Source organism: Bos grunniens, chromosome 8, assembly GCF_055505025.1.
Source record: "Bos grunniens cultivar Pamir isolate PY7600 chromosome 8, Bosgru_T2T1.0, whole genome shotgun sequence".
Classification (NCBI taxonomy): Eukaryota; Metazoa; Chordata; class Mammalia; order Artiodactyla; family Bovidae; genus Bos; species Bos grunniens.
This window is the reverse complement of record NC_141172.1, coordinates 91,009,565-91,032,818: the sequence shown is the minus strand read 5'-3', so window position 1 is coordinate 91,032,818 and position 23,254 is coordinate 91,009,565. Positions and strand designations below refer to the sequence as shown.

The following is a 23,254-nucleotide window of genomic DNA, read 5'->3' as shown; positions in this document are numbered from 1 at the left end:
ACAGTGGAAGTGAGAAATAGATTCAAGGGATTAGATCTGATAGAGTACCTGAAGAACTATGGATGAAGGTTCGTGACATTGTACAGGAAGCAGTGATCAAGACCATCCCCAAGAAAAAAAAGCAAAAAGGCAAAATGGTTTTCTGAGGAGAACTTACAAATAGCTGTGAAGAGAAGAGAAGTGAAAGCCAAAGGAGCAAAGGAAAAATGTACACATTTGAATGCAGAGTTCCAAAGAAATAGCAAGGAGAGAAAAGAAAGCCTTCCTCAGTGATCAGTGCAAAGAAACAGGAAAACAATAGAATGGGAAAGACTAGAGATCTCTTCAAGAAAATTAGAGATACCAAGGGAACATTTCATGCAAAGATGGGCACAATAAAGGACAGAAAGGTAATGGACCTAACAGAAGCAGAAGATATTAAGAATAGGTGGCAAGAATACACAGAAGAACTATACAAAAAAGATCTTCATGACACAGATAATCATGAGGGTGTGTTCACTGGACTAAAGCCAGATATCCTGGAATGTGAAGTCAAGTGGACCTTAGGAAGCATCACTATGAACAAAGCTAGTGGGGGTGATGGAATTCCAGTTGGTCTATTATAAATCTTAAAGATCATGCCGTCAAAGTACTGCACTCAATATGCCAGCAAATTTGGAAAACTCAGCAGTGGCCACAGGACTGGAAAAAGGCAGTTTTCATTCCAATCCCTAAGAAAAGTAGTGCCAAAGAATGCTCACACTACCACACAATTGCACTCATCTCACACGCTAGCAAAGTAATGCTCAAAATTCTCCAAGCCAGGCTTCAACAGTACATGAACCATGAATTTCCAGATGTTCAAGCTGGATTTAGAAAAGGCAGAGGAACAAGATATCAAATTGCCAACATCCACTGGATTGTTGAGAAAGCAAGAGAGTTCCGGGAAAAGATCTATTTCTGCTTTATTGCCTAGGCCAAAGCCTTTGACTGTGTCGATCACCACAAGCTGTGGAAAATTCTTCAAGAAATGGCAATACCAGACCATTTGACCTGCCTCTTGAGAAATCTATATGCACGTCAAGAAGCAACAGATAGAACTGGACATGAAACAACAGACTGGTTCCAAATTGGGAAAGCAGTAGGTGAAGGCTGTATATTGTCACCCGGCTTATTTAACTTATATGCAGAGTACATCATGAGAAACGCTGGACTGGAAGAAGCACAAGCTGGAATCAAGATTGCAGGGAGAAATATCAATAACCTCAGATATGCAGATGACTCCACCCTTAGGACAGAAAGTGAAGAGGAACTAAAAAGCCTCTCAATGAAAGTGAAAGTGGAGAGTGAAAAAGTTGGCTTAAAGCTCAACATTCAGAAAATGAAGATCATGGCATCTGGTCCCATCACTTCATGGGAAATAGATGGGGAAACAGTGGAAACAGTGTCAGGCTTTATTTTGGGGGGCTCCAAAATCACTACAGATGGTGACTGCAGCCATGAAATTAAAAGATGCTTACTCCTTGGAAGGAAAGTTATGACCAACCTAGATAGCATATTGAAAAGCAGAGACATTACTTTGCCAACAAAGGTCCATCTAGTTAAGGCTATGGTTTTTCCAGTGGTCATGTATGGATGTGAGTTGGACTGTGAAGAAAGCTGAGCACCAAAGAATTGATGCTTTTGAACTGTGGTGGAGAAGACTCTTGAGAGTCCCTTGGACTACAAGGAGATCCAACCAGTCCATTCTAAAGGAGATCAGCCCTGGGTGTTCTTTGGAAGGACTGATGCTGCAGCTGAAACCAATACCTTGGCCACCTCACGTGAAGAGTTGACTCATTGGAAAAGACTCTGATGCTGGGAGGGATTGAGAGCAGGAGAAGAAGGGGCCGACAGAGGATGAGATAGCTGGATGGCATCACTGACTCGATGGACGTGAGTATGAGTGAACTCCAGGAGTTGGTGATGGACAGGGAGGCCTGGTGTGCTGTGATTCATGGGGTCGCAGTCAGACACGACTGAGCCACTGAACTACCTTTTTTGAGATAGCTGAAAACAAAGAGTCATTTGCATACACCTTAAACAGTTCCCTGAGAAACTCATTCTCCCTTGCCTCCTTTGTAAGTGGAACTCAACTGATGCTGACCACCTTCCTGGGGACGATTTCTGTGCCTATGTTAAAAAATGGGGGAGAATACAAGAAGGATGCACAAAGCGTCTGTTGCTATCTTGAGCCCAGCCCACAGCCAATTCACTGATACAGTCAGAAATACTTGCCTTTAAATGATTTTTGCCTGAACTGTCTCCTGGGATGGGAGTGAAACGTGAATCTCTGGAGTTATATTAATAAATCAGACCACAGAGACCTGATTTACATATGCTTCCTATTCCATTTATTAAACACAAGCTATGGACTTTAAAGAGACCTCAACTCTTTTTTCCCCAAGAGTGCTGGATCTGTTATTTGCACTTCTTTATTATGTACTCCCAAATGTGAAATAATGCCTGATCTCTGGAGAATATGATAGTGATCATGACAGAAAGAATGAAGAATTTTCACATACTGATTAATGAGATTGCCTAGCTCCAACACTTACTGGCTTGTGAACTGGATCAACTTATTTCAACTCTCTTAACCTTCAATTCCTTCATTTGTTAAAATAGGATACTACCACCCCCTTCAAGTGAAAATGAAAGTGATAGTTGTTCAGTCATGTCCAACTCTTTGCAACCCCATGGACATGGGATTTCCCAAGCAAGAATACTGGAGTTGGTTGTCATTTCCTTCTCCAGGGGACCTTCCCAACTCAGGGATTGAACCTGGGTCTCGTGCATTACAGGCAGATTCTTTACCATCTGAGGCACCAGGGAAGCCCACCTCCCTCTTCAGAGTCATAATAAAGGGTATGGAGAACAATAAATATAATGCCTACACCAAGAAGTCATTTGGAGGACTTCATTCGGTGGTCCAGTGCTTAAGACTCTGCACTTCCGCTACAGGGAGAGTTTGATCCCTGGTTGGGGAACTGAGATCCTACATGTAGCATGACCAAAAAAAAAGGTCATTCAGTTAATGTATGAGAAATGAACCATGACTATTTACCTTTGCACTCAATTCAGGGTCACTCTGGTTTTGTTGTTCAATTTAACCCCTGGAAAGATGTCATGCTCTCTGTTACAAGTGTCTGTTTCCCCTAGTCTGTTCTCTGCAGGTCAGTGAGATGTCACCAAGGCAGGACCAGCAGCTGCCCAGCTTGGACTGCCCCTACTGTCCAGATTTCTGCTCCCTAAACAAAAGCTAGCTGTCAGACTTAGTGTTTCCTGTCTATTAATAAATCATTTTCCACTTTTCTTCTTTTGGTCTTAAACATAGGAATGATCCAGAGAAACTAGATGCCTTCATCATGGACAAAGCCCTTCTGGATTACGAAGTGTCAGTAGATGCTGACTGCAAACTTCTAACTGTGGGGAAGCCATTTGCCATAGAAGGTATTAATCAATCATTCTTGATGCACTTTTACTCGGGATGTGCTGTTTGCCAACCTAGCAAGTCACAAATGCCAGTGTCAGAGGCAAAGAGCTATTCATTTTCCCTTGTTTTCATTTTCAGCTCTTAAGTACTCAGCTATTAAGTTGCTGAAGTTAGGTATTTATTTTCTACCTACTCCACCAACATATTTTTATCCAATTGTTAGAAAAACAACAACCAAAATATCATTGTTATCCAAACGGTGTTGCTTCAGATATCTGGGAGTGTTGACACTGTAGTAAACAGGGAGTCCAGTTTTAATTTAATCTGTATTTTCTAATGGCCAAATCCTATAATGAATCTGATACTAAAACTAGAATGATTGTGTTACAACTAAAAGGACCCCAGTAATGATTTAATGCAAGCTGCTTAGTTTTATCCACGAGAAAGTTCAGAGACAATATATTACTTTCTCATAATCACACAATTAGATGATAATACTGAAATTAGAATACAAATCTCATAGTCCTTAAATAAATGTTTCCACTAGTTGAAAAATAAGTAGAAAAAAATCAACCCCTGTAATTTAGTAACCTCTAAGTGTCCTAAACAAAACTTTGTTTGGGACCTCAGATTTGTCTTTCTCCCCACTGGCAGCAAATTTTTGCTTTCAACTTGGTCAGACAATCAATCAAACTTCAGGACCAAAGAAAGATTGCATTGTCAGTAGCTCCTTTCATTCTGGACAATAGTTGATATATGGAGCAGATAGTTTGAACCAGCAAATTTCACATCTCCAAGTCCCAGCTTCCCTCCTCTGACAGTACATACTGGCTCCCAGAACAATCATACTCACTTGTCAGAAAGCATTTTGACTAGAAATAATCCCATGGGGATGCTCAAGTCCTGTTTCCAGGAAACTATACTTTCCTGTATGTTAACTAGTATATCAAGGCTATTCAGATTCCAGTTCCCCAACTGACTACAGTTGGTCTCTGTCTCTCCTAAACACGTCAGCAGTTTTTGGTTTTTTTTCTATCTTCATTTTTGTGATGAATGAGAATGTAACAGCTGTTTCTTTGAGCCTTCTCCTAAGAGAAATCAACCCCCTTTCCAGGCAAAGTGACCTCCACCTTAGCCTGGAATAGAACACAGGAAGAGAGACATTTAGTGATAGGGGTCTTCTGTTGAGACAACAGTGACAGAGACAGAGACAATTGTGTAGCAGGGCAAAAAAAGAGAAACCAAAGAAAAACTAGAAAACTAAAAGAACATTGATTATATAACCACATTTCAATGTAACAATGGAAAATTTCCCATTTGTGTGGCATCTGGGTAAATGGAAAGGATGTTATTTCCTTTTTCTATCCTAGATACACTGGGTAATTGAAGTCCCTTTTGCCATTAGCAGCTGTTAACAATGAATCATTTGTAGTGGGTGAAAGAATGAGGGATTCTTGTTTTCCACCTTTGTTTTCAGGGGGCAACTCTATCTTGTCAAAAGGCAGTGGTGAAATGGCTTGTTTGCCTCTGCCGGACCCCAGTGCCAGATGCCACACAATTAATTCCCCACTGGTTCCCTGTTTACATTTCCATCTGTGCTCGTGAGACTTGGTGTCTTACAGTCTCCATCATCTCCAGACACCACATTGTTTTCCAAGGGAATAAATACAAAATGGTGCAGGGAAACACTCTCTCTGCAAGACAGCAGAAAGACTATAGACTTGAATACAGAGAATATTCTCATCATTGTTGGTTTATTCTTTTAAAAGCCACTGCTGGTTTATTCTGGGTGACGAAATTTTAATTCAATACAGCCTCTGTGAACAAGTTTACAACCTAAAAGCAGAACTTGGTAAAACACAAAGTAAGGACACTTATAAGTTACAGAAAGTAATGTGATAGAGATACTAATAAAGCTCTTGACTGTGACTGTAAAGAAAAAGTTAATCTAATAGGTTTTAATGGAATATTTCCCTCTTCATGAAATTTTTAAAAAAATATTATATGCTTTTCATTAACAACATTTAGGTTTTTTGAATTTATGAAACTGTGTACTTTATTATTAATTAATTAGACTTTACAGGCATAAAATATCACAAAAGCAGTTTATCAACAATTTTTACCTGATTAGCTTACAGGAATGTTCCATATGTCTGTATTCTCTCACAGGATCTAGTACAATGCAAGGCATATAACAGTTATGTAATAAATGATTTAATACCCTATTATATAACTCACTAGGTTGTATTTGACTAAATACCTAATCACTTCCTTATGTAGGTAATCAAAAGTACCCTGAAAAGTCTGCATATACTTTCCAAAGTGTTTAAATAATTTTTGGAACTTAGGAGGGAAAATGGAATCCATTGATTCCTTCATGCTGAAGGTACATTCACTCTCTGTTCAGTTCAGTCGCTCAGTCATGTCCGACTCTTTGTGACCCCACAGACTGCAGCCTGCCAGGCCTCCCTGTCCATCACCAACTCCCAGAGTTTACACAAACTCATGCCCATTGAGTCAGTGATGCCATCACTCTCTGTAGTAATGACATTATATCAACTCAGTGTGACTACTAAATACCCTTCCCAACTTCACCATTCTGCATTTATTTAACACCTAAAGGTCAATGGCATATAATTGCTGATAGTAGTCTCTTATGATCCTTTGTATTTGTGTGTTGTCTGCTGTGATCTCTCCATTTTCATTTCTAATTTTATTGATTTGATTTTTCTCCCTCTGTTTCTTGATGAGTCTGGCAAACCAATACAATATTGTAAAGTAAAAAAATAATAATAATAATAAAAATTTTTTTAAATAAAAAAAGGTCAATGGGCAGCAAATGAGAGACAACAGTCCACATTGACTTTGAAACCATTCCGTGAGTCTTCAGTGCAGCAAACCAAAATTATTAAAAATTCAAGAACATGTGGAAAGTCTCTGGCCTTATTAAAAACTATATACCAGGGACACAAAGATATATTGTGTGCTCTGAAAAAAGAAAGTATTGAGATAATTGAATACATGTCCCAAATTTATGCATTGGAGTAAACCGACAGTAAAGGTCAAATGAGAAGAAAGAGTAATGGAACTGCACAGTAATGATTTGTGACCTTTCTGCCAAAGACCTTTGCCTGTTTTTGAGTTTGTTCTTTTACTTGCTTTCCACTAATTATTTAGTACAGCGCTTGAAGCACTAGCTCTGGAGTCTTGAGTGCTTAGGTTAGAATAGAGTTGCTGTTCCCAAATAACTGTTAGTTGGGCAAGTCACAATCTGTTCTTCAGCTTCCTCATCTGCATAATGGGTTTGTGAATAGTACATCTAGGACAGAGTTGCTGTGATGATTAAGTAAAATAATACATGTAAAGCATGTTCAAGCGCATAGTAAAAGTGACAGTGAGAGTGTTAATGGCTCATAGTGTCCGACTCCTTGTGACCCCTTGGACTGTAGCCCACCAGCCTTCTCGTCCATAGAATTTTCAAGGCAAGAATACTAGAGTGGGTTGCAATTTCCTTCTCCAAAGGATTTTCCTGACTCAGGGATCAAGCCCGGTTCTCCTGTATTGCAGATAGATTCTTTTCCATCTGAGCCACCAGGCTATTATTCAGTATATTGAATTAAAAGATTGAGACCAATTTACTATAAAATTATCCCGAGATAGATAGCCTTCATATATCTCAGCTTCTTCCACACACTCTATCTCCACTTTGATGTGCTGAGGATAAGGGAAACCCATTTTTAAAGTCTCCTTTAAGTTTAAAACTATTCCAAAATATGCTTAACCATTGCCCTGGAGTTGCTAATTATTGTATTCCTAGGACAGACTGTAAAACTGAATTGATCTTTCTTCCAGAGGTGTTTTTAACACTAAGATCTTATTTTCAAAATATCTATTTTCCAACCACATTTCAGGAAGGTTTTTGTAGTCTATGAATTTCTAACTATACACTTGCTAGCCAAAATATATTTCTACCACTCTTTGCTTAGTAAAGCTGATTTATCCACGGGTAAATATCAGAATTCTATTCTGAAAATTGTTCTTTTGGGCTATTAAGCTGTATCCTATTTCCAGGGTGCCTGAAGCCTTCATCTCTAGGGTTGAAGGATTCCGTTTTGCTTCATCCATCAACCACAAAATAGTCAGCCTCATCTTCATTGCAAAGCCAAATTTCTAATGATAATGAAAGCAAATCAGGCTGCTAAGTTGAGTCAGCAACTTAAAGATAAGAATTCATTGACCAATGAACACAATCAAATTTGAAAAATAGCTGACAAAGAGGACAGAAATAAAATCTTCAAGGTTTTACTATTTTATGTTTCTGAATAAAATTGATTTTTATGTCTTTTAACACATACCTCTTCTAATTGCCACATAACTATTTTTCCTGTTTTTCTCCATATTCCATATGCATAGTTGTTTTAGTTAGCTAATAATAATTGTTATTAATGCCAATAATAATTAAAATATTAATATTTAATATATGTATTAAAATGGAAATTTTTAAAGAATGTAATCTATTTTTAGCAGTCAATTACATATTAACCTTAACATGATAAAGTAGAGTGCTTTAATATTATTTCCTATGTAGCAATTTTTTCTAAATGTATCTGCAATTTCAACATAACATTTTCCCTTAAGGTAATTTTTATACTTCTGTTGTAATGCCAAAATTCTATTCTTAAAATATGCAAATCTGGTCCCATCACTTCATGGGAAATAGATGGGGAAACAATGGAAACAGTGTCAGACTTTATTTTTCTGGGCTCCAAAATCACTACAGATGGTGATTGCAGCCATGAAATTAAAAGACGCTTACTCCTTGGAAGGAAAGTTATGACCAACCTATATAGCATATTCAAAAGCAGAGACATTACTTTGCCAACAAAGGTCCATCTAGTCAAGGCTATGGTTTTTCCTGTGGTCATGTATGGATGTGAGAGTTGGACTGTGAAGAAGGCTGAGCGCCGAAGAATTGACACTTTTGAACTGTGGTGTTGGAGAAGACTCTTGAGAGTCCCTTGGACTGCAAGGAGATCCAACCAGTCCATTCTGAAGGAGATCAGCCCTGGGATTTCTTTGGAAGGAATGATGCTAAAGCTGAAACTCCAGTACTTTGGCCACCTCATGCGAAGAGTTGACTCATTGGAAAAGACTCTGATGCTGGGAGGGATTGGGGGCAGGAGGAGAAGGGGACAACAGAGGATGACATGGCTTGATGGCATCACTGACTCGATGGACATGAGTCTCAGTGAACTCTGGGAGTTGGTGATGAACAGGGAGGCCTGGCGTGCTGCGATTCATGGGGCCGCAAAGAGTCGGACACGACTGAGCGACTGATCTGATCTGATCTGATATCATAACTATTAATTTTAGATTTTTAAACTTTCATAAAGATTCTTCTTAAAGATTTCTTAAAGTTAAAAAAATTTTAAACTTTCTTTGCATCCATGGGGTTTCAAAGAGTTGGACACAACTGAGCAACCAACACTACACTACACTGCAAACTCTATAGCACTTGGCTGAGTGTCTGAGACAGAATAGCATTCAACCTCTATTTGTGAGAGTGATGAATAGGTGTCCAATAAATAGCTATCAAGTGAAAAACAAAAACAATTCTGCAATGATTACATTAACTTGGACTGGAATTACTGACTTTAAGAGGATTTTTAGGAGAAGCAATATAGTCAGGAAGGATCCTTGCTAGTTAATTTCCTCATTTATGTACAATCACATACCAGTTGGAGCTGTACTTATGCTGTATTTACACAATTTACAAAAAGTTTATGACAAAATCTGTCCATGAATAACATGTATATTTGTATCTTCTGAATTCAAACCACCAGTTCACACTGAAGAAATCAAAGAGGAAATAAAAAAAATGAAAACAAAGCAAAAGCACAATGGCCCAAAACCTATGGGATACAGCAAAAGTAGTTCTAAGATGAAAGTTTATAGCAATACACTCTTACCTCACGAAAAATCTCAAGTAAACAATCTAACCTTATATCTGAAACAACTAGAGGAAGAAGAACAAACAAATCACCAGTTATATGATTGTAGGTTTTTACTGTATTGCCTTGCTTGGGGATTTTATATCAATATGATTGTAGTGATAGGGGCTGTTTGAAGGGGAGGAATATGTCAAATATTCCTTTGCCTTGGTCTCATGCTATAATGGATACATTGGAGGAAGCACTGGTTTTTATACTCAAGCAGACCCAATTTCAAATGCTAGCTTTGCCAACTGTGATCTATGTGACATTAGGCCATTTATTTGCTCAGTCTTTAAGTCTCTACTCCTTGGAAGAAAAGCTATGACCAACCTAGACAGCATATTAAAAAGCAGAGACATTACTTTGCCAATAAAGGTCCATCTAGTCAAAGCTATGGTTTTTCCAGTAGTCATGTATGGATAAGTGAGTTGGACTATAAAGAAAGCTGAGCACCAAAGAATTGATGCTTTTGAACTGTGGTGTTGCAGAAGACTCTTAAGAGTCCCTTGGACTACAAGAGGATCCAACCAGTCAATCTTAAAGGAAATCAGCCCTAAATATTCATTAGAAGGACTGATGCTGAAGCTGAAACTCCAATACTTTGGCCACCTGATGTGAAGAACTGACTCATTGGAAAAGACCCTGATGCTGGGAAAGATTGAGGGCAGGAGGAGAAGGGGACGACAGAGGATGAGATGGTTGGATGGCATCACCGACTCAATGGAGATGAGTTTAAGCAAGCTCCAGAAGTTGGTGATGGACAAGGAAGCCTGGATTGCTGCAGTCCATGGGGTTGCAGAGTCAGACACGACTGAGTGACTGACCTGAACTAAGTAATACATATCCTGCATGGGTGGTATCTGGCACACATTAGGGCTCAGTATGTTCAGGTTCTCATTATTAGAACCCCAGAAGGATTTAACTGACCTGTATGCCACAATCTAGTATGCAATCTTAGACTATTACAAGATCTATAAACTGGAGTAAGGCATGTAAAAAGTCCATTACTGAGCAGTACTTGGCAAATAGTAAGCCCTCTATAGTATTAGAAATTGTTGTTGTTGTTGTTGTTAAAAGTTATTGCCTCAGGAGGAAAAAATACAAATTATTCAGCAAACCTGGCCTAAGTATTCTGACCACACTCACCAGATAGTTTCAAGTCCTTACTTGTTTGTGTAAGTCTCTGTCCTTCTCCCACAAGCTGGTACAACCTTAGATGTCTCAGTTGTAATGAAATAATCATTATGCAATACATTGTTTAGTATCTGCCTCCCTAAGAGGATACACGCCATGACAGCAGGGACTATATTTACCTTACTTACTGCTAAATCCCAACCACTTAACACAGTGCCTATTCACTCAGTAAATATTCATTGAATGGATGAATGAGTGAATGAATAAATGTGTGAATGTCAGTGAATATTATTATACACATGACTAGTATTGTGCCTGACATGCAAATAGGTACTGAGTGAATGTCTGTGCAACTGAATTGTCAATAGCATTCATTATAATAAACATTTCTAAAGAAACTTTGTTACTTCCTTATAGTTACCTATTACTTTAAAAAAAAAAAAAAAAGGCATTTAATGATAACATCAGCTGAAGAACAGACTGCCCGGGTAAAGTCTTTTATTGTCAGTCTTGCCTTTCAAACCAGAACTACTAGGCACAAAATAGGCACTCAAAATAGGTCTTTGAATGGAAAATTCTAATCATTCTCTTGACATTGTCATCATTTCCTTGACTCTCCATTGTTAAGGAACAAACAAAATTACCAAGGGGAAAAAACATACAGCTCTTTAAAATGCAAAATTTTTTCTGTATTATTTATTTCTTCTCTTTTATTAGTTATACACAAATGTCAAGCCTCATATATTTTTTTAAAAAGGACTTGTGTAATCAGAGGAGGAGACGGACTAGTGAACACATGGCCTTGACTTTCCTTCAGTGAATTACATGACCAGAGCCCAGAAAGAGAAGCTCAATTCACCTACGCCTGGACTCTCATGTGCTAAGATCACAAAACCTGAGCCATGACCAGAAAAGCTGCACCAAAGATTTCCCGAGTGAAATGACACAATGTGCCCAGAGACCTGAGTCACTGCCCTGTCCTGAGCTGGAGGTGGACTCCTCACCCCAGGAAGACCAGCCCTGTTTGACTGCTGCCTTCCTAGGTGGTCCCTAAAAAGCCTAACACTGTTACCAGGAGCAACAGAGATCAAGCCCTGAGCCTTTAGAGTGGCCTTCCAAGACCCTAGACTACCAGAGAACTAACCCTGCTGCTACTGCTACTGCTGCTAAGTCACTTCAATCGTGTCTGACTCTGTGCGGCCCCATAGACAGCAGCCCACCAGGCTCCGCCATCTCTGGGATTCTCCAGGCAAGAACACTGGAGTGGGTTGTCATTTCCTCCTCCAATGCATGAAAGTGAAAAGTGAAAGTGAAATCACTCAGTCATGTCCAACTCTTCACGACCCCGTGGACTGCAGCCCACCAGGCTCCTCTGTCCATGGGATTTTCCAGGCAAACGTACTGGAGTGGGTTGCCCTAGGGAGTATCAAATAGTGAGAGCTCACACAAAGGAAACCACTTGAATACAAGATCCAACATCACCCAACCACCAGTAACACCCTGTGCAGGACTCCTCATCTAAACAACAAACAAAACAAAAATACAAAGCCAATCATCATCAGACAGGATTACCACCTCACTCAGCTTGCCCACCAGAGGAAAAACAAACAAACAGAAACTCAGCACAAATCTCACTGTAGATGAAGCTTACACAAAACACTGGACCAACCTTAGGAGGGAAAAAACCAAAAGGAAGAAAGAATTCAACCTTCTTCAAGGAAAGAATTCAACTTTCCTTGGAGCCTGGGAAAAGGAGACCTCAAACACAATAAGGTAAAAGAAAAAAAATAATGAAAAGGCAGAGAAATACTACACAAATGAAGAAACAAACTAGAAACACAAAGTTCAAATAAATGAAGAGGAAATAGGCAAACTACATGAAAAGGAATTCATAAAAATGATAGTAAAGATTATCAAAAACCTTGAAAACAAAATGGAGAAAATATAAGAATCAATTAACAAAGACTTAGAAGAATTAAAGAATAAACATACAGAGACAAACAACACAATTACTGAAATTAAAAATACTCTAGAAGGAATCAATTGCAGAACATCTGAAGCAGAACAAATCAGTGAGTTGGAAGCAGAATGAATCAGTGAGCTGGAAGATAAAATGATGGAAATAACTTCTGAAGAGCAGATAAAGTAAAAAGAATGAAAGGAACTGAAGACAGCCCCAGAGACATCTGGGACAATATCAAAAGCATCAACATTCGAATTATAGGGGTCCCAGAAGAAGAAGAGAAAAAAAAAGGGTATGAGAAAATTTTTGAAGAGATTATAGTTGAAAATTTCCCCATTATAGAAAAGGAAATAGTCAATCAAGTCCAAGAGGCACAGAAAGTCCCATACAGGATAAACACAAAAAGAAGCACTCCAAGACACATACTAATCAAACTAAAAAGACTAAACACAATGAAAGAATACTAGAAGCAGCAAGGGAAAAGCAACAAGTAAGATACAAGGGAAACCCCATACGCTTAACAGCTGATCTTTCAGCAGAAACTCTGCAGGCCAGAAGGGAATGGCAGGATATATTTAAAGTACTGAAAGGGAAAAATCTACAACCAAGATTACTGTAACCAGCAAGGATCTCATTCAAAATTGATGGAGAAACAAAAAACTTTTCAGAAAAGCAAAAGTTAAGAGAATTCAGTACTATCAAACCAGCTTTACAGCAAATGTTAAAGGGATTTATATAGTCAAGAAATACAAGAGAAGAAAAAAGATCTACAAAACCAACCCCCAAAATTAAGAAAATGGCAAAAGGAACATATATATCAATAGTGATAGTGAAGTCGCTCAGTCGTGTCCGACTCTTTGCAACCCCATGGACAGTAGCCAACCAAGCTCCTCCGTCCATGGGATTTTCCAGGCAAGAATACTGGAGTGGGTTGCCATTTCCTTCTCCAGGGGATCTTCCTGACCCACGGATCGAACCTGGGTCTCCTGCATTGTAGGCAGACGCTTTACTGTGTGAGCCACAAGAGAAGGCCATATATATATCAATAATTACTTTAAATGTAAATGGATTAAATGCTCCAACGAAAAGACACAGACTAGCTGAATGGATACAAAACAAGACCCATATATATGCTGTCTACAAGAAACCCACTTCAGACCTCAAGACACATACAGACTGAAAGTGAGAGGATGGAAAAATATATTCCATGCAAATGGGAAGCAAAAGAAAGCTGGAGTAGTAGTCCTCATATCTGACAAAATAGACCTTAAAATTAGGGAAATTACAAGAGATAAGGAAGGACACTACATAATGATCAAGGGATCAATCCAAGAGGAAGACATACAATTGGAAATATCTATGCAACCAACATAGAAGCACTTCAGTACATAAGTTAGACAAACACTAACAGACATAAAAGCAGAAATTGACAGTAACACAGTAATGGTAGGAGACTTAAACACCTCACTCACACCAATGGACGATCATCAAAATACAAAATTAATAAGGAAATCAAGTCTTAAATGATACACTAGATGAGATGGATCTCATTGATAACTTCAAGACATTCCATCCAAAAGCAGAAGAATATACCGTCTTCTCAAGTGCACATGGAACATTCTCCAGGATAGATCACATCTTGGGTCACAAGTGAAACCTCAGTAAATTTAAGAAAATTGAAATTGTATCAAGCATCATCTTCTCCAACCACAATGCTATGAGACTAGATATCAATTACAAGAAGAAAAAAAAAAACTGTAAGAAACACAAACACATGGAGATTAAGCAATCTGTTTCTAAATAACCAACAGGTTACTGAAGAAATCAAAAAATTTCTAGAAACAAATGACAATGAAAACACCACAACTCAAAACCTATGGGAAGCAGCAAAAGCAGTTCTAAGAGAGAAGTTTATAGCAATACAATCTTACCTCAAGAAACAAGAAAAACATTGAATAGACAACCTAACTTTACACCTAAAGAAAGAAAGAAAGAGAAGTCGCTCAGTCGTGTCTGACTCTTAGCGACCCCATGGACTGCAGCCCACCAGGCTCCTCCATCCATGGGAACAAAATAAAAAAAAAAAAAAAATTAGTAGAAGGAAAGAAATCATAAAGATCCGAGCAGAAATAAATGAAAAAGAAATAAAAGAAACAATAGTAAAGATTAATAAAACTAGAAGCTGGTTCTTTGAGAAGATTAACAAAATTGACAAACCGCTAGCCAGACTCATTAAGAAGATAAGAGAGAAGAATCAAATCAACAAAATTAGAAATGAAAAAGGAGAGGTTCCAACAGACAATGCACAAATACAAAGGATTATAAAAGATATTATGAACAACTATATGGCAATAAAATAGATAACCTGGAAGAAATGGAGAGATTCTTAGAAAAGTTCAATCTTCCAAGACTGAACCAGGAAGAAATAAAAATTATGAGAAACCCAATTACAAGCACTAAAATGGAAGCTGTGATCAAAAATCCCAAAAAAAACAAAAGCCCAGGACCAGATGGCTTCACGGGAGAAGTCTATCAAACGCTTGCTGCTGCTAAGTCACTTCAGTCGTGTCCAATTCCGTGCAACCCCATAGACAGCAGCCCACCAGGCTCCCCCTTCCCTGGGATTCTCCAGGCAAGAACACTGGAGTGGGTTGCCATTTCCTTCTCCAATGCATGAAAGTGAAGTCACTCAGTCGTGTCCGACTCTTCGCGACCCCATGGACTGCAGCCTACCAGGCTCCTCCATCCATGGGATTTTCCAGGCAAGAGTACTGGAGTGGGGTACCATTGCCTTCTCTGATCAAATGTTTAGAGAAGAGCTAATGCCTATCCTTCTAAAACTCTTTCAAAAACTTGCAGAGGAAGTAACACTTCCAAATTCATTCTATGAGGCCACCATTACCCTGATACCAAAACCAGACAAAACAACACAAAAAAGGAAACTACAGGCCAATACATGCAAAAATACTCAAAAATTTTTAGCAAACAGAATTCAGCAACACATCAAAAAGCTCATACACCATGCTCAAGTAGGACTTATTCTAGGAATGCAAGGATTCTTCAATATATACACCAATCAATCAATGTGATACACCATATTAACAAATTGAAAGATAAAAATCATTTGATCATCTCAATAGATGCAGAAAGAGCCTTTGAAAAAATTCAGTACCCATTTATTAAAACTCTTCAAAAACTGGGCCTAGAAGTAACCTAACTCAACATAGTAAAGGCCATATATGAAGCTGAAACTCCAATACTTTGGCCACCTCATGCAAAGAGTTGACTCACTGGAAAAGACCCTGATGCTGGGAGGGATCGGGGGCAAGAGGAGAAGGGGACAACAGAGGATGAGATGGCTGGATGGCATCACCGACTCGATGGACATGGGTCTGAGTGAACTCCAGGAGTTAGTGATGGACAGGGAGGCCTGGCGTGCTGCAATTCATGGGGTTGCAAAGAGTTGGACACGACTGAGCGACTGAACTGAACTGAACAGAAAATATTATTCTCAATGGTGAAAAACTGAAAACATTCCCCCTAAGATCAGGAACAAGACAAGGTTGTCCACTTTCAACACTATTATCCAACATAGTTCTGGAAGTCCTAGCTTCATCAATCAGAGAAGAAAAAGAAATAAAAGGAATCCAGGTTGGAAAAGAAGAAGTAAAGCTCTCACTGTTTGCAGATGACATAATACTGAACATCAGTTCAGTTCAGTTCAGTCGCTCAGTCGTGTCCAACTCTTTGCGACCCCATGAACCGCAGCATGCCAGGCCTCCCTGTCCATCACCAACTGCCGGAGTCTACCCAAACCCATGTCCATTGAGTCGGTGATGCCATCCAACCATTTCACCCTCTGTCATCCCCTTCTCCGCCTGCCCTAAATCTTTCCTAGCATCAGGGTCTTTTCAAATGAGTCAGATCCCCTCATCAGGTGGCCAAAGAATTGGAGTTTCAGCTTCAGCATCAGTCCTTCCAATGAACACCTAGGACTGATCTCCTTTAGAATGGACTGGTTGGATCTCCTTGCAGTCCAAGGGACTCTCAAGAGTCTTCTGAAACACCACAGTTCAAAAGCATCAATTCTTCAGTGCTCAGCTTTCTTCACAGTCCAACTCTCACATCCATACATGACCACTGGAAAAACCATAGCTTTGACTAGACGGACCTTTGCTGGCAAAGTAATGTCTCTGCTTTTTAATATGCTGTCTAGGTTGGTCATAACTTTCCTTCCAAGGAGTAAGCGTCTTTTAATTTTCATGGCTGCAATCACCATTTGCAGTGATTTTGAAGCCCCCCACCCCCACCCCCAAAAAATAAAGTCAGCCACTGTTTCCCCATCTATTTGCCATGAAGTGATGGGACCAGATGCCATGATCTTCATTTTCTGAATGTTGAGTTTTAAGCCAACTTTTTCACTCTCCTCTTTCACTTTCATCAAGAGGCTCTTTAGTTCTTCTTCCCTTTCTGCCATAAGGGTGGTATCATCTGCTTATCTGAGGTTATTGATATTTCTCCTGGCAATCTTGATTCCAGCTTGTGTTTCTTCCAGCCCAGCATTTCTCATGATGTACTCTGCATATAAGTTAAGTAAGCAGGGTAACAATATACAGCCTTGATGTACTCCTTTTCCTATTTGGAACCAGTTTGTTGTTCCATGTCCAGTTCTAACTGTTGCTTCCTGACCTGCATACAGGTTTCTCAAGAGGCAGATCAGGTGGTCTGGTATTCATAGAAAACCCTAAGGATACTCTCAGAAAATTACTAGAGCTAATCAGTGAATTTAGCAAAGTTGCAGGATACAAAATCAATACATAAAAATCACTTGCATTTCTATGTACTAACAATGAATAATCAGAAAGAGAAATTAAGGAATCAATCCCATTCACCATTGAAACAAAAATAATTAAATATCTAGGAATAAACTTACCTAAGGAGACAAAAGAACTGTACACAGAAAATTATAAGACACTGATTAAAGAAATCAAAGATGACATAAACAGATAAAGAGATGTTCCATGTTCCTGAGTAGGAAGAATCAATATTGTGAAAACGACTGTAATACCAAAGGCAATCTGCAGATTTAATGCGATCCCTATCAAATTACCAAGGCATTTTTCACAGAACTAGAACAAAAAAATTCACAATTCATATATAAAAGACCTCAAATAGCCAAGACAGTCTTGAGAAAGAAGAATGGAGCTGGAGGAATCAACCTTCCTGATTTCAGATTATACTACAAAGCTACAGTCATTAAGACAGTATGGTACTAGCACAAAAACAGAAATATAGACCAATGGAACAAGATAGAAAGCCCAGAAATAAACCCATGCACCTATGGGTACCTTAATTTTGACAAAGGAGGCAAGAATATACAATGAGGCAAAGACAGCCTCTTCCATAAATGGTGCTGGGAAAACTGGACAGATACATGTAAAAGAATGAAATTAGAACACTTCCTAACACCATACTCAAAGATAAACTCAAAATGGATTAAAGACCTAAATGTAAGACCAGAACCTATAAAACTCTTAGAGGAAAACATAGGCAGAACACTCGATGACATAAATCAAAGCAAGATCCTCTATGATTCTCATCCTAGAATAATGGAAATAAAAACAAAAGTAAACAAGTGGGACCTGATGAAATTTTAAAGTTTTTTCACAGCAAAGGAAACTACAAGCAAGGTGAAAAGACAACCCTCAGAATGGGGGAAAATAATATCAAATGAAACAACTGACAAAGGATTAATTTCCAAAATATACAAGCAGCTCATATAACTCAATACCAGAAAAACAAACCACCCAGTCAAAAAGTAGGGAAAAGAGCTAAACAGACATTTCTCCAAAGAAGACATACAATTGGCTAACAAACACATGAAAAGATGTTCAACATAGCTCATTATTAGAAAAATGCAAATCAAAACTACAACGAGATATCACCTCACACCAGTTGGAATGGCCCTCATCAAAAAGTCTACAAACAATAAATGCTGGAGAGGGTGTGAAGAAAAGGGAAAGCTCTTGCACTGTTGCTGGGAATGTAAACTGATCCAGCCACTATGGAAGACGGTATGGAGATTCCCAAAAAAACTAACACAATGAGGAGATTCCTCAAAACCACCATATGACCCAGCAATCCCACTCCTAGGCATATACCCTGAGGACACCAAAATTGAAAGAGACACAAGTATCTCTTTGTTCATTTCAGCACTATTTACAATAGCTAGAATATGGAAGCAGCCTAGATGTCCAAGGACAGATGAATGAATAAAGAAGTTGTGGTACATATACACAATGGAATATTACTCAGCCATAAAAAAGAATGCATTTGAGTCAGTTCTGATGAGGTGGATGAACCTAGAACCTATTATAGAGAGTGGAATAAGTCAGAAAGAGAAAGATAAACATTTTTATTCTAACACATAAATACAGAATCTAGAAAAATGGTACTAAAGAATTTATTTACAGGGCAACAATGGAGAGACATAGAGAATAGACTTATGGACATAGGGAGAGGGGAGGAGAGAGTGAGATATATGGAAAGAGTAACATGGGCGCTTACATTACCATATGTAAAATAGATAGCCAACAGGAATTTGTTGTATGGCTCAGGAAACTCAAACAGGGGCTCTGTATCAGCATAGAGGGGTGGGATGGGGAGGGATATGGGAGGGAGTTTCAAAAGGGAGGGGATATATGTATACCTATGGCTAATTCGGAGAAGGCAATGGCATCCCACTCCAGTACCCTTGCCTGGAAAATCCCATGGATGGAGAGCCTGGTAGGCTGCAGTCCATGGGGTCGCTAAGAGTCAGACACGACTGAGTGACTTCACTTTCATGCATTGGAGAAGGAAATGGCAACCCACTCCAGTGTTCTTGCCTGGAGAATCCCAGGGATGGGGGAGCCTGGTGGGCTGCTGTCTATGGGGTTACACAGAGTCGGACATGACTGAAGTGACTTAGCAGCAGCAGCATGGCTAATTCATGTTGAGTTTTTACAGAAAACAACAAAATTCTGTAAAGCAATTATCCTTCAATGAAAAATAAATCAACTTTTTAAAAAGGGCTTGTGTATCTACAATTTTAAAAAAGAATAAAAACTAATGTCTTTGGAAATAAATTGTAAGATGGAAACATGATAGGAAGCATTTGTTTCCATGAAGTATCTTTGGATGTTTTTAACATTTAAAAAATTTTATTTTATATTATAGTTGATTTACAATGTTGTATTAATTTTAAGTATATAGCAAAGTGATTTAGTTATATGAATAAATATATCTATTATTTTTCAGATTCTTTTCCCATCTAGGTTATTACAGATTATTGAGTAGAGTTCCCTATGCTAAACAGTAGGTCCTTGCTATCTATCTATTTATATAAAGTTATGTGCATATGTTTTTTGTTTCTTGGTTTCTTTGCCTTCATTTTTAAATTATTTTATTAATTTTTATTGGAGTATCACTGCTTTACAATGTGTTAATTTCTGCTGTACATCTCTATATTCTTGATAGCCTTTTGTATGTGCATGTGAAAAAAAGAGCTAGCTATATTTTCAGTTTGTCTTCCTCAATCATCTTGACAGCAATACATCTTTTTTCAACTATACAATCCAATAGTTAAAGACAAAATGTAGGTAATTAGCTCTTCCACATGGCTTGTCAATGAGATTAACAGTGAAGTAACAGTTTGGAAACCAAGTAAAGCCCCAGACCAAGTGAAGATACAGAGTCAAAGCTAATTAATTAAAACTCTGACAACAAATTACACCTTCTTCAAGCTCCTCCTTCATCCTTTCCCCTGCCTCTCTTGCCTTGAATAACTGTTGTCCCAGATATTTGGTTTATCATTTTCTTGATTTTTTCTGAATATTACTTCTATCACATATATACGAATTCCTAAAAATATACTGGTTTGTTTTTAATGTTTTTACGTTTACACAATGGATTCATGCTGCAATCTTCTGAGACTGATCTTTTTACTTAGTGTTGCTGAGTCATCCATATTATTCCATATCATTCGTATGTTTCACACTATATAACATTCCATTGTATAAATATTTCACATTTATTTACCCATTCTCTTGTTAACATTTAGGTTGTTTCCAATTTTTGCTGTTATAAAAAATGCCTCTAAGAACATCCTTAACCATATCTCCTGGTCTAGTTGTGGAGGAGTTCTTTAGGAATGTACTTAAAGTTGTGTCTTAGAGCATATAAATCTTCAGCTATATAAAGTAATAGCAAACAGTTTTCCAAAGTGGGTATATCAATTTGCATTCCCACAAGCAATGAATAAGTGATCTTACTGATCTACGTTTGCTTCAACACTTGGTTTTACCAGAGTCCTTTTTTTTTTGACAAGTTTTTGTTGATGTTTTAGTACTTATGCTGAACTGTACATTCACAAGGCCTCATTCTATTATTAAAAATAAAAGTAAAAGAGGGTTATGCATGACCAATGATGAGAGTATTTCATAGGCCAGGGACTGTAATTTAACTAATTTTGTGTTTTTAAGGTCCAGATGAGGGTTTCTGGGAGAAGTAGATAGGGAATCCTAGCCCTAGTAAAGACCTGAAAGATGGCTTCTGAAAAATATCTTGAAGGGAAGGGCAGAAAGCCTTGGAATACAATGTGCCCCTACTACACAGTACACAAATCATTTCTCTCCTTTCTGGACTCACCTCTTTTACTCAGAGAAGTAGCAGATCCAAGGCAATCATACCTAGGACATTTCTGAGTCTTTTGAGGGAAAGATGGTGAAAGCTTACTGTGTCCTTGTTACCAGGTCTGACAGCAATATCAGGTGTGGTGGCAACAACTCAGGAAATTCTTAAGCAAAACACTCATTTGAGATTGTATTTTCTTCTAGGGTACGGCATTGGTCTCCCTCCCAACTCTCCTTTTACCTCCAATATATCCGAGCTAATCAGTCAATACAAATCACATGGGTTTATGGACGTGCTGCATGACAAGTGGTATAAGGTGGTTCCCTGCGGCAAGAGAAGTTTTGCTGTCACTGAGGTAAGGGGGAAACTGCTGATAATGTTGATGCTTTGTATAGCTTTACCTTGAAGAATATTAGAAAATGCTGTCATATGTGTCAGTGGCCAATAATCTAGGCTATTACATCTTCTAGGATTCCATGATATTTGCAGCTGCTGTTTAGTCGCTAAGTCGTGTACAACTCTTTGCAACTCTATGGACCATAGCCCACCAGGTTCCTGTGTCCATGGGATTTTCCAGGCAAGAGTACTAGGTGGGCTGTCATTTCCTTCTCCAGGGACCATGATATTTAGATTACTCCTAATTTCACTTGAAGAATGACTATCCAATTGGAATTTTCAGTAAAACAAGTTTGTCTTGGATTTAACTGTGATGCTACTTTGATGAGTAAATGTCTGAATTTCTATCTTTTCCCTACATATTATATCCACAAATGCAGAAGAAATGCTATTCTGCATTACAGTAATAGTATCTGAGACTGACATTAACAGTGTTTGGTTTAACTGTTAATTGCTGGTCATGATGTGGATTGCAAAATATCCTCAAGATCTAATTTCCCAGGGGTCCAGTGATGGATCCTGCTTAGAGAAACAGACATAACCAGGTAATTCTTAAATAATCTTAGATATTTTTCAACTGAAAACAATCAACTCATTTATTTTATGTATAGGAAGCTAATATCCAGAGATCCTAAGTGATTTGCCCAAGGCACACAAATAACCAGAAAATACATCTTTCTATCATAACACTCTGCCTTTATGATATAATTAGAAAGAAAACTGCAAAGTGAGTCAGAGATTGGATAATTAAGATAGGAGACTAAAAGGTGTAATAAGAGCCAGACTCCAGTATTTAAAAGAGAAGGCAAATAAAACAGTACAAGGTCAGCCTGACATTTAAAAAAAATCTAAAGCTGATAATAATGACTCCCAAGAGCCTCTCTTCACTAACAACTGTCGAATTTGTATTTCAACAATGACTCTTCTTCTCAGCTCTAGAACCATGTATCTACCTTCTTGTTTGACACCTCCACTTGAATATCTTACATGCATCTCACATTTAATTTGTCAAAACAGAACCCTGATCTTCTGTCCTAAATCCACTTTTCTTCCTTAAGGTCTTGGCACATGCTGTTGCATCCTTCTTCCTAATTACTATTCTTCCCCCTACCCTCCCAACATTAACCCCGCTAGTGCCTTCTCATTATAAACTCTCAGCTGAAATCCCCCTTCTTCAGAGCCTTCCCACAATCCCTGATGCAATCCGAATCATTGTTGTTGTTCAGCCACTAAGTTGTGTCTGACTCTTTGTGACCCCATGGACTGCAGCACACTAGGCTTCTCTGTCTTTATTATCTCCTGGAGTTTGTTCAAATTCATGTCCACTGAGTCAGTGATGCTATCTATCTCATCCTCTGCTACCCTCTTCTATCTCTGTTTATAATCTCATAGCTTATTGAGAAGACAGTCACTGAGTAAAGATTTAAAGGAAGGAAGCAGGAAACTAAGGAATTAGAAAACTAGCATGCTCTGTTTTTTACCATGTGACAAAAACGTATTTGGGACATTAACTGATTGGTTCTAACTACAACCCTGTAAGGCAAGAATTTTTATATTTATTTGGAGATATTTTCACTTTCAGTTCAGTTCATTTCAGTTCAGTCGCTCAGTCATGTCTGACTCTTTGCGACCCCATGAATCGCA

General features: G+C 38.4%; 1 protein-coding gene across 2 annotated transcripts in view; it reads left to right on the top strand.

Moving 5' to 3' along the window:
* The window catches only part of GRIN3A (glutamate ionotropic receptor NMDA type subunit 3A), a 205,755-nt gene that overhangs the window by 139,608 nt on the left and 42,893 nt on the right, over positions 1-23,254 (top strand). For both annotated transcript variants that reach the window (XM_086315751.1, XM_086315750.1), the window contains exons 5-6: positions 3,353-3,468; positions 21,418-21,569. In XM_086315751.1, coding sequence (XP_086171877.1) covers positions 3,353-3,468; positions 21,418-21,569 — 268 coding nt within the window. The remainder of the gene's footprint in view (positions 1-3,352; positions 3,469-21,417; positions 21,570-23,254) is intronic.